At 41.4% G+C, this 12672-nt stretch overlaps 1 protein-coding gene across 5 annotated transcripts in view; it reads right to left on the bottom strand.

Moving 5' to 3' along the window:
• Nucleotides 1-12672, bottom strand: part of eif2ak1 (eukaryotic translation initiation factor 2-alpha kinase 1) — a 59129-nt gene that overhangs the window by 36890 nt on the left and 9567 nt on the right. For 4 of the 5 annotated variants that reach the window (XM_084333018.1, XM_084333020.1, XM_084333022.1 and 1 more), the window contains exons 6-11: nucleotides 10542-10622; nucleotides 10157-10247; nucleotides 9271-9319; nucleotides 7505-7949; nucleotides 3833-4106; nucleotides 2105-2211 (exon numbers count right to left, since the gene is read on the bottom strand). In XM_084333018.1, the coding sequence (XP_084189144.1) occupies nucleotides 2105-2211; nucleotides 3833-4106; nucleotides 7505-7949; nucleotides 9271-9319; nucleotides 10157-10247; nucleotides 10542-10622 (1047 nt within the window). The remainder of the gene's footprint in view (nucleotides 1-2104; nucleotides 2212-3832; nucleotides 4107-7504; nucleotides 7950-9270; nucleotides 9320-10156; nucleotides 10248-10541; nucleotides 10623-12672) is intronic. The other variant, XM_084333019.1, reaches the window with a different exon arrangement.

The following is a 12672-nucleotide window of genomic DNA, read 5'->3' as shown; positions in this document are numbered from 1 at the left end:
GTGTGTGTGTGAGCACAGCGGTGTCTGTGTTGATTATTATTTCATGAAATTGGGACCATATCTTCATTTTACATATATTTTCCTGTCTCTGCTGTGCAGGCGTCCCCCAACCGACCTGTAGGAGTCGCTGTTTACAATGTCCAGATTACCACACATCGACTTCCCACCCGCTAACTCTGCCAATTGAGTCAGTATGACGGCCGGCCCAAGCCGGAGGCAACGGCGACAGCCGGATTCGGTACCGGTGTCTCGTGCGTTGGTGACGAGCGCAATGTCCACTGCGCCATCCAGAGAGCTTGCTTAATTTGTATTTTCATGACTCATTGCATCCTTCGTTTTTGTCACCATCTTTCATCATTGCATTCGTCATGTCATCCCAGAATACATTATTTTGAGCAGACATGTCCATGGTGCTGAACCTTTAGACCGAAGTTAGACACTGTGCCGGTGAAAATATTTTCTCATTTAGGAATATTTTTTGAGTGAGAAATTAAGTTGTATTTAATGTTTAGTTAAGAGAATAGAACCCACATTATCATATACTCCACTCCAGAATAAACTTTCCATTGACTTTCCAGCGTCTACTCCTCAACTCCCTTTCCTTCTCTCTCCCTTATTTATTGTTGTCCTTGTATACTATTGCTACTGTCATTTTGTATTTTATTTACTTGTATGCATGTACATAACCTTGTTTTTGTTACAGCCTCCCACCCCCCTTCCCACAAAAGGCCTTTGCTTTTTGGACAGGCTGCTTTTGTATATAAGAATTTGTTCTTAATAGCTTGCCTGGATAAATAAAGGTTAAATAAATGTGACTAACACACACACACACACACACACACACACACACACACACACACACACACACACACACACACACACACACACACACACACACACACACACACACACACACACACACACACACACACACACACACACACACACACACACTCACACTCACACTCACACACACACACACACACTCACTCACTCACTCACTCACTCACTCACACATCATTCATAACCGTCTGTAGTGTGGTAGTGAAAGGGTTAACCTTCTGTAGTGTGGTTGTGAAAGGGTTAACCCTTTGTCGTGTGGCTGTGAAAGGGTTAACCTTCTGTATTGTCGCAGTGAAAGGGTCAACCATTTGGTAGTGAAAGGGTTAAGATGCGTTCTAAAAATGTATTTCCCTACGGAACGTAGACCAATCTCAGTCACTCTTATTGTCTGGGACCAAATTCGGTCACGCCCCATTTTGCGCAACATCCAGGCTTTTTTTTACCGTCAGCGTTTGGGAATTTCATGTCGACAGGTAGATGAAGTGAAATTATACTTATTTTAGAATATATATATGAAATTTCATGAGTATTCATCTATATTTAGTCATCTAAAGACTATTAGATATGAACCTATGTACCAGTAAAAAGTGGGAATCTCTAGAATGTGTTGTGGGCGACTGTGTTTACGGAAGTGCGGGTCTCAAGTTGACGTTATACTATAACTTACACAACACTTTCAGTTGTCAGTAGATGGCAGCATTGGTTTAAAATTAAAAGGTGAAAATGTGAAAACTACAAAATTAATACAATTCCCAAGACCTTTAGCACAGGTCACAGGTCACTGGGACGCGTCTATTCTTTGACGCGATCTGAACAGGGTTAAACTATTAATGGGACCCGAGTACAGTGATCGAGAATGGTCACCCAATTATCTTAACAAAAGTGCATCATTAGCATTATGTTTGTTGTCTAAACGGGAACATAATGGTACAATTTAAGATTTGAATGTTATCCGCATATAAAGGACAAATAAAATATTGTTAATTTGTAAGAAACCTCAATGAAAACGGTGCAGGGTAAGTTATATTCGCTGTTGTTATGAAAATGTGATAGAATCCTATAAAAATGTGGACGCATTTGGTCACCGTGACGTTAAACAAGTACTCAAGCACTACTCAGTAATTCATGAGAGTACTCGATCTGGGGAAACATTCCTCGTGCCCATCCAGGACACACCTCCCTGGTGGAGGACACACCTCCTCCCTGGTGCAGGACACACCTCCCAGGTTCTAGGACACACCTCCCTGGTTCTAGGACATACCTTCAGGTCTCTGTGCATCATCCCCCTGGAGTGAATGTACTCCACTCCTTCCAGTATCTTCCTCAGTATTCTCAGCGTGTGCTCCGTATCGACACGCGCATAAGGACCTGAAAATACAAATGTGTGAGATCAGGGTATTTGTAGGTTTCAACAAGTTAAATTGAAGACTTTTTTAATACCACTTAGAGCTAAATGTAATACCAATTTCACGACCATACTAGCAAAAACAACAACAACACATAGCGACACTGAAATTGGCGGCTGCACTTGCGCGCCAATTTCAATTCCTGCGCGTTCCATATCGCCAGACGCACCAAGCTCCTGGTAGCCACGCAAAAAACTAAAGACATTTCATATATTTAATATAATTTCATCTCCCGACAGCTGGGCTTTATAAGATTTGGACCTGTATTACATAAGACGTCAGGCTATGAACCACAGTGTTTCAATAATGGAATCTCGAATCTGGCAACCACTAAAGAAAAATGTGAGTACACAAGTTCAACTCAAGTTCAAACCTTTGTTACTCTATTTCATTAGCACTAAAAGTGATTATGCTTTTTTGCATTAGTAACTTCAGAATGTTATCTTTCAAAAGAGACCAGGCTCATGCATGTGCTATAAGTATAAAGTATAAAGCTAAGCTTTGCAAAAAAAAAGTATGCAGTCCTCAAGTTAAAGTAAAAGAATCGCCACTTTTCTGCCTGCCTGTTAAGAGGTTAATACCCTGCAGATACCCTGGGCCCAGGAGTTCAAAACGTGTAATCCCTATTGATTGATTGATTGATTGAACATTTTAATTAACAGAATGCAGAATGGGTACAGTATAGAACGGCTCAATACACACAATTGTTAAGGGTATGCAGACCAGAGAAAGACTTTCGTCTTGTTTACATCAGGGTCCCCCATTTTCAATTCATAATGAGTTGAAATTAATGAATCCAAATCTGATCCGATCAGATAGGGATTAAAAAAGTTTTGAACTCCTGGGCCCTGGAGATATTTGCAATAAAGTTACCTGGAATTAAGTTAGCAGATTTTTAGGATGAGCAGTCATCTTAAATGTTAAATGTATCATTGAACATGAACGGAATTCTGTGTGTGTGTATATGTATGTGTGTGTGTGTGTGTGTGTGTGTGTGTGTGTGAGAGAGAGAAAGGCTGAATATGAACAGAATTTACCCGATTACATCAAACTGAGTAAACATGTGGCACAATTTAAAAAGCAGTTAAAAAAAAAATACACATTAGAAAAACACAGAAATAAGTAGTGAGGATAAACAAAATTATGTTATATTGTGTATGTAGTGATGTACTATATTCACTGCTGTCAAGTGAATCATGTTTTTTATTGTTATCACTTTTAATATAAGTAAAAATAATATTCTATATTGTAATATAATAAATTATGTAAATTCTAGTAATATTAATGGAAGAACAAATACAAATGTAAGGGGGTAGGGGATCAATAAGCTAAGCTTCCCTCTACTCCTTTTTTTGGACATGTCTGCCAACCAAACCCATTGCTCTTTTGTTTATAATTCCTGTTTTTTTCTTTGTTCTTTTTTTTTTTAAATGTTTTTTTTCTTTAAGGATTTTTTAAAATTTGTTGTTATGATTGTTTGGTCTGACGGATCAAGACACTGTGAGTTGGTTGAAGAAATAAGACGAAAAATAACATGTCCAAGAAATAAACGTTTCATTCATTCATTCATTCAGAGTGATTACATTTCGAGCAGAGCTCCTCTGTGGGGGGCCTGGTGTTCCGCTCCTCTGTGGGGGGCCTGGTGTTCCGCTCCCCTGTGGGGGGCCTGGTGTTCCGCTCCCCTGTGGGGGGCCTGGTGTTCCGCTCCTCTGTGTGGGGCCTGGTGTTGCGCTCCTCTGTGGGGGGCCTGGTGTTCCGCTCCTCTGTGGGGGGCCTGGTGTTGCGCTCAGAGATCCAGCCCGTCAGGGAGCGCTCACACAGCTGCATCTGGATGTACAGCATCAGCTGGAACTGCACCTGGAGAGACGTGACGGAACGACGATCACTATCATCATCCAACCAATAATGTACAATTATCCTGTGTGCTAGGAGGACTGGGCAATATATTTACCATTCATTGTCAATGAGTGTTATCGTTTTCTTCCCCCCCCCCCCCCACGGTGGTAAATTGTAGGGGTGTAATATAACGGTTCACATATCCGTACCGAACCGTTTCAGTACGGGACCTTTGGTTCAGTACGCACTGTGTACCGAACTAATAGAACTTTTACTAGTGATGCACGATATATCGGCCGCCGATATAATATCGGCCGATATGGTATCGGTCCGATATCAAGATAGGACCGATATGGGCCGATATTTCACGTTTTGGCCTTGAATAGTTATCAAAATATCAGTAATTTCTGAAAATAAGTTACAAAAGTAAAAAGAAAATGCGTTTTTTGGAAAATAGCTCTTTATTTGATGATCATAAAAAAGTGTTTTCTATACGGCCAGAACAGCAATGTTAATATCGGTTATCGGTATCGGCCACAATTTTCACATCGGTGCATCACTTAAACGTTACTTTAACCACTAACGGAACACATGTGCGCTACATTTTTTTTTGCGTGTGCGGAACTCCTTCCCAAATATATAATTTGCGCAAAAAGGGCCGGATGTTGTTCGTTCATCCCACGCACAACACAGAGATTACCCATAATCTAGCGTAGCCTCATAGTATGGCGAACGCAAACGACAAGCCAGAGCTAGAAGATTGAGTGCAATTCACTGTCTCTTCGCGACCGAGTTGGGTTCTGAATGATCTGCCATCACGCCAGATGTTGTTGTTCTTGTTGTTGTTACTACCGGCACGTTCTTCAGCTCAATGAAAGCGACGTCACGTGTCTCCTGTCCGTCATGCAGCGCATTCAGGCCCACGTGAGAAGTTGAGAGGAAGACAACCGGGGGCTGTTTTTTTTCTCTCTCCACAATCTAATATTAATAACCCATTCTCTCCCGGGCATTGTACCCATCATTGTACCCTCTCTGCCAGCGCTATAAGTCTATGGAGATGTTCACCTTCTTTGCAGGACTATAACTTTTTAAATTGTATTGCTAACATTACTATGGCCCATTCAACATCAATTATGTATCGTTCAGGATGTAGGAACGTTTAACTTTTTCATTCACACATTCATACTAAAATACAGTCTAGAGTATAAATATGTTTTTATCGTTTTCTGCAGTATTTCATAGAACGTGAGATATAGGCATAAATGCATATATTAGATGATCAAATGCAGTTTGATACCGATCAACGCTATATTAAAAATGTCAACTGTAAATGGTCCTAAACGTCATGACTGGTCATCTGCTGGTGAACGGAGGGGGGGGGGGGGGGGGGTCGTTTATAATGCAATGGCCGACGTTAAATGATTTATGTAGTATGGGTGATATATTGATCAGAGCAGTTTGTATCGAAAATGGTAAAGAAAAACGCTGAAACTCACCCCAGTCTCCTCGTAGCGTTGGGCGATGAGAGTGGAGTAAACAGATCCCAATTATGGGATGTTGATCGATGCGATCCATTTCCGGTTTGTATATTACTAATACACGTCCAAATCGCGTGTAGCTTTATGCCAAGCAAGCAGTGCAAAAATTTACCGTAGTGGCATGCAGTAATGCGCCTTTCATTTTCCGCCGCCCAGCGCCCAGGTCGCGCGGAAATAGGCTGTCTATTGCCATTCTCTTTGACAAACTCTAACCTTAACCAGCTCCTTAACAACGCCTAAACTTAACCGTTCTAACCTTAACCAACTCCGAAACAATGCCTAACCTTAACCTTAACCTTAACCATGCCTAACCTTAACCATAGAAATTATATTGCCATTCTCTTTGACAAACTCTAACCTTAACCAGCTCCTTAACAGCGCCTAAACTTAACCGTTCTAACCTTAACCAACTCCGAAACAATGCCTAACCTTAACCTTAACCTTAACCATGCCTAACCTTAACCGGCGAAAGAATACACGTTAAAAAAAAATCACGTTAAAAAATATTTTCGATGGGATTCGAACTCGCCAGCAAACAAGCCATAGGATCCACAGCCATGTGTCCTTGCCAATTGAGCTATTGCTAGATACTGAATAAGGGGCGGTGACTTATATATATTGAGCTCCGCTCGGCGGGATCTCATGCGCATGCGCGGGCACCTCGCGCGAGCACGCCGGCGCACGCACGCACCTGAGCGAGCACGCCGCCGCCGGTGCACGCACGGTAGCATTTGTCTGAAAGGAAGGGCGCTTTACCGCACTAGCGTGCGGTGACGAATGCGGAAGCATTTTTGCACTGCTTGCTTGGCATTAACGTACAGGCGTCCAAATCATGTTGATTATTGAGTTATGGCAAATATCCATATCGACGGTGTCTGTATTGAGCCCCGAGACGATAAGCGAGTGGCCGGACGAAAATAGGGGACGGACCGAGCTACAATGGGCACTTCCGGTTTGGCAACGCGCCGATCGGCCACCAGGTGGCGGTATTGAAGCGTTGCAGAGTTGTGATGGCCCAGACAGCATCAGCCAAGACTCCGTGGGTGAAATATGAATACCATGACAAAAATATGAAATATTGATCTCAAAAACGCCTTACGGAGTTATTGGCAGACAACGCATGGCGGAGAAACTGTTTATTTTTTTGTATTTTTTTTTTTTTACAAGTCGATTATTAATTTGAATATAGAATATTCGTTGACAGCGGCTGGGTGGCGTAGCGGACATTGCGCTCCTCACCAACGCAAGAGACACCGGGTTCGACTCCAGCTGTCGGCGTTGCCTCCGGCTTGGGCCGGCCGTCATACTAACTCAATTGGCAGAGTTAGCGGAGGGAAGTCGATGGGTGGTAATCTGGACGTTGTGGACAGCGACTCCTACAGGTCGGTTGGGGGACGCCTGCACAGCAGAGACAGGAAATGGCGGGGGGTAGTGTGAGCCTCCCACACGTTACACCTCACCACAGAGTCCGCGCTGGCAGGTGAAAAGATGTGACAGGCTGCCTCCTCATGTGTCGGAGGGGACACGTGATGCAAGGCTTCTATCCTCCCTACAACCGGCCAGTGGGGGGCATATGCGAGCAACGTTCAAGACAGGGGAGGGGAGAATTGGCATAGTGGAATTGGGATTTCTCACTATACGATTTCTGAAATATTTGAAAATGTCAAATAAAACACTGTTTCAGTTTCACATCACACCTCCTATTCATACAATCCGATTCATACGATCCAATATGATGAAAATCAAGTTTTAATTAATATTTATTTTCTTACATAAAAAAATAAAACAAGCAGACGGATAAACGGACACAACCAAACACACATATATATATATAGTATATATCAGTTCTTGAGCATCTGCAATAACATCTCCACTACTGACCTCCTTTGTAGCTATTGCCGTTTGTTTATCAGCCCACTCCTGGCCTCCCATGTCAAAGCAGCAGTTGTTGTTCAGCTCCATCTTCCTCATGCTGGTGTCTTCTTCCTCCTCTTCCTCTTCCTCTTCCTCCTCCTCCTCCTCCCCCTCCTCCAGTAGTGCCGAGTCGTCCCAGTTCATTGCGGGACAAGGAGACTTCTTAATGGAAACACGCCGGCCCAGGAACGCACACGGGACGTAGTTCTCGGGGAGACGTTGTTGTGTCACCTTGGGCCGCGCCTCCTGGCCGCTCTCCCGGCTGGGGACCAAGGCCTGGACAGGGGGGCGGGTTTCCTCCGGGGGAACCTCAGCAGCGGCAGCAGCGGCACTGTCTGGCTGTAAGTGACCGGAGCTTTGGAAGACTATCGAGGAGCCGGTGTTGCTGTCATCTGGGCTCTCATCAACACTACTATGAAGACAAGAGGAGCATAGGTCTTAGTGGTGGGGGGGAAATATCGATACGTAGTAGTATCGCGATACTTTGCATGGCGATACTGTATCGATACAGGGACGCCAAGTATCGATATTTAATTATTTTAAAAAAAATATATATATATATTTCTTTTTGTATTAATTTTTTTTGTATAAGGAAGTTGCATTGTTTGCATTCAGTTAAGTTGGAATATGACTGTAATACAAACAGTTCAGTTTGTCAGGTACATGCAACACAGACTACAGTGTTGATATCCGTCTGCTTGAGAAAATCCCATTTGCTGCAATAAAAATGATTGAAGTGAGATGAACAGACTGAAAACTTTTATTAGATAAAACATGTTGACAGTTTTACTTTGCAGTTGAAAAAAGGTAAGAAATCGCAATATTAATATCGCAATACTCAGCATATCGCAATATATTTAGTATCGCAATACTATCGTATCGTGACTCAAGTATCGTGAGGCCTCTGGTGATTCCCACCCCTAACAGGTCTCCTTATTACATTACAAGTAAATGTTGTTACATGTTGTGTTTACATGTTATTACATTACAAACAATGTTACATGTTGTGTTTACATGTTATTACATTACAAATAATGTTACATGTTGTGTTTACATGTTATTACATTACAAATAATGTTACATGTTGTGTTTACATGTTATTACATTACAAGTAAATGTTGTTACTAGGGATGTCCGATATTATCGGCCTACCGATATTATCGGCCGATATCGGCATTAAAATGTGATATCGGAAAATAACGGTATCGGTTTTCAAAAAAATATTCTGATTTTATTTATTGTCAAAAGTATGCATAATGTTGTGTTAATTCCACAACAAGAGATATGTAATGTTAATTATCTGAAATTATTCCGTTTTTTGGGGGGGGGGAACCCTGCATATATCGGTATCGGTTGATATCGGTTGATATCGGTATCGGAAATTAAGAGTTGGACAATATCGGTATATCGGTATCGGTAAAAAAGCCAATATCGAACATCCCTAGTTGTTACCTGTTGTGTTTACATGTTATTATATTACAAATAATGTTGTTACATGTTGTGGTCACATGTTATTACATTACAAGTAAATGTTACATGTTGTGTTTACATGTTATAATAAACATTACAAGGAAATGTTGTTACATGTTGTGTTTACATGTTATTATTATATTACAAATAATGTTTGTTACATGTTGTGGTCACATGTGATTACATTACAAGTAAATGTTACCATTACATGTTATGTTTACATGTTATATAACACGTCAAATGATTTGAGGTTCATATCTTACCCATCTTGCAATCCTGCTGACTCTAGAGCTGGCAGGAGAGGTGGGGGGCCTGGAAAGGAGAGGTTCCAGAATTAGCACGACTAATAATATGACCACTAACTTTAGGGACAAGCTGCAACAAGAAGCAAAAAATTGTGTTTAATTTAAATGCACTGCTGCCTATGAGGAGTATGTAATCACAAGTCACTTCTCAAAAAGTTGTTGTCATACTTGTTGTGTATTTTAATCAATTCCTACTGCGTGCATAAAAAAGTAATTTAAAGCCGTCATTAAACCATTGCATGTGCAGTATTAATTAGGGATGTCCGATATTATCGGCCGATATCGGCAGTAAAATGTGATATCGGAAAATATCGGTAAAAAAATAAATAAATACATTTTTTTTTTTTACATTTATTTAACCTTTATTTACCCAGGCAAGCAAGTAAGAACCAATTCTTATTTTATTTATTGTCAAAAGTATGCATGTTGGTTTAATTCAACAACAAGAGATATGTAATGTTAATTTTAACTTTTTTAATGATCATATTTTGCACAGATAATGCTTACATTTAGAAAGCCTTTTGAATGCATCCAGTGAAATTATTAGTTACCTGAAATTATTCAGTTTTTTTGGGGGGAAACCCTGCATATATCGGTATCGGTTGATATCGGTATCGGAAATTAAGAGTTGGACAATATCGGTATCGGTAAAAAAGCCAATATCGAGCATCCCTAGTATTAATACATATGATGCGTACAACATCTGTGACTTAATTGAAATCGAAAGCTAAAGCTATCCAAAAGGGGCGAACAACACATAAGCAAATAATTCTGTAAGCCCAGCCTAAGGCTAACATGAAAGACTACTTTTTTGTGTTTTGAGAAAGAAGGGGAGATGACTCACGGGCAGGTTGGACGTGCTCCATCCAGGCAGTGTGATAGCCCACGACGTTTATATGCTGAAGACTGGACAACACTTTGACCTCCCGGAGGACCTGGAGCCCAAGTCACAGACGACAAAAACCCTCTCTATTTGTTACTGTGGACGACCTACAGTATTCACAGTATTCCATCGAAGACATCATGGTGGGCAAACAACATGTGATTGTAATCAAATAACAACAACAGGTGATTATGATTACATGACAACCGTGGCCAATGGGCTGTGTGTGGCATTGTGCCGTGTTGGTGCCATGAGACGTGCTCTTTCTGTAAGTGTACCCAAATAACGATCCCCCAAAAATGGAATGTGTGACCCATCAAGATTGTGTCTCAAATCAATATCTCACCTTCATGCAGTCGTCCCTCGAGACGTTCTTGATGAGAATCTTCTTCACGGCATACTCTTGACCGTCCAACTTATTTGTGACCTAAAAAATAAAAATAAAAAAAAAGCACGACAACGTCGACCACATTCCGATCCGACTCACGGGATGTTGACGTAATAAGCCTCCCTCCCATCGGATGACTGTTTCAGTCGGCGTTCTCCTCCCCTTCCGCCTCCCCCAGCATCCCTTTTAAAAGTAACCGCTTTCAAGGTCTTCGTTTAGGATCAATAACAACAACAGGCCTTCAAAGTGGGCAAACGAGTCTCTCGTGCTGGAAGACTTGGGACGATGAAACTACTCATGTTTAATGTGAGCGATTTTTGCAGTGTCGAATTCCCCTCGGGATAATAAAAGTATTTCTATTTCTATTCTATTCTATTCTATTCTCTCATGCTGGAAGACTTGGGACGATGAAACTACTCATGTTTAATGTGAGCGATTTTTGCAGTGTCGAATTCCCCTCGGGATAATAAAAGTATTTCTATTTCTATTCTATTATATTCTATTCTATTCTCTCGTGCTGGAAGACTTGGGACGATGAAACTACTCATGTTTAATGTGAGCGATTTTTGCAGTGTCAAATTCCCCTCGGGATAATAAAAGTATTTCTATTTCTATTCTATTCTATTCTCTCGTGCTGGAAGACTTGGACGATGAAACTACTCTCTCGTGCTGGAAGACTTGACGATGAAACGGTTCTCTATTTTGCAAGGTGCATTTCGTGTTTAGCGCCGGCCTAGATGATTGTGATTGGTTTGCACTGCTAAGGTCAGGCAAGCGCTACCGGAGTCTCGTGGCCAGCACAGAGCGACTCAAGAGGAGCTTCTATCCCCAGGAGGCCGTCAGGATGCTCAACGACTATGTGACACTAACCCACCCATCTACATTCACTGCACACACATCCACACACTCACTTTAAACAAACACTCACCTTTAACACTACACCATATTGTATATCTATTTATTACAAAAAGATTTGGACTACATCCATACCTCATTGTTTGCATTTTGTACTTTAGTTTGTATAGTGTTTGGACTTTATATTATTTTTACCTCCTTTTTACTGTATGAAGCACATTCTAAGGGGGCTCATACAGAACCAAGCATTTCACTGTGACGTACATGTACTTTATACGTGACAAATAAAACAAAACTTGAAACTTGAGAACATGAGACAACTCAAAACGTCCCATCCTCCCAGGGCGCAACGATAACGGGGCGTTTCTCCTGCACTGGTACAGCATAAAACACATAGTGTGTGGAGATACAGGTCTGACAGTATATAGACTAACCACATTCCAAAGCAGGTTGTAGGTGATGATGACATCGTTCCAGACAACAAATATCCCTGATTTGAGCCCTTAACACATTAACTGCCACGCTTATATCCATCAATGTATGATCACTGCCACCAGTCTAAGCCTATGGAGATGTTCACCTTCTTTGCAGGGCTATAACTTTTTAAATTGTATTGCTAAATTGACATTACTATGGCCCATTCAACATCGATTAGCTATCGTTCAGGATGTAGGAACGTTATACTTTACCGTCTAGAATATAAGTATGTTTTTATCGTTTTCTGCAGTAATTCCTACAACGCTAGTTATAGGCCTAAATGCATAATATAGATTATCGATTGCAGTTTATTCGCGATCCACGCTATATTAAAAAATCCAACTGAATACGATCCTAAACGTTATGACTCATCATGCGCGGATGAAAGGGGGGGGGGGGTCGTTTATAATTCCGTGATCGTCAGTAAATGCTTTATGTAGTATGGGTGATATATTGATCAGAGCGGTTTGCATTAATAATAATAAACAATCACGCTGAAAGTAACGTTACTGTCCTCTTACCGTTTGCCGATGAGACTGGAGGAAAAAGATCCGACTTATTTGACGTCGATCGACTAGATCCATTTCCGGTTTGTATGGCGCAATAAACGCCCAAATCATATCGATTATTGAGTTATGGCAGCGATCCATATACACGGATGTGTGTCTAGAGTCCCGCAACAATATGTAACTGCCGGACGGAATTCCCAGATGCACGGAGATCACCAGAGATCCATTTCCGGTTGTAACTCGCCCGA

This window comes from Notolepis coatsorum (assembly GCF_963971535.1).
Source record: "Notolepis coatsorum genome assembly, chromosome: 17".
In the NCBI taxonomy this organism is placed as follows: domain Eukaryota; kingdom Metazoa; phylum Chordata; class Actinopteri; order Aulopiformes; family Paralepididae; genus Notolepis; species Notolepis coatsorum.
This window is presented reverse-complemented; position numbering and strand designations above follow the sequence as displayed.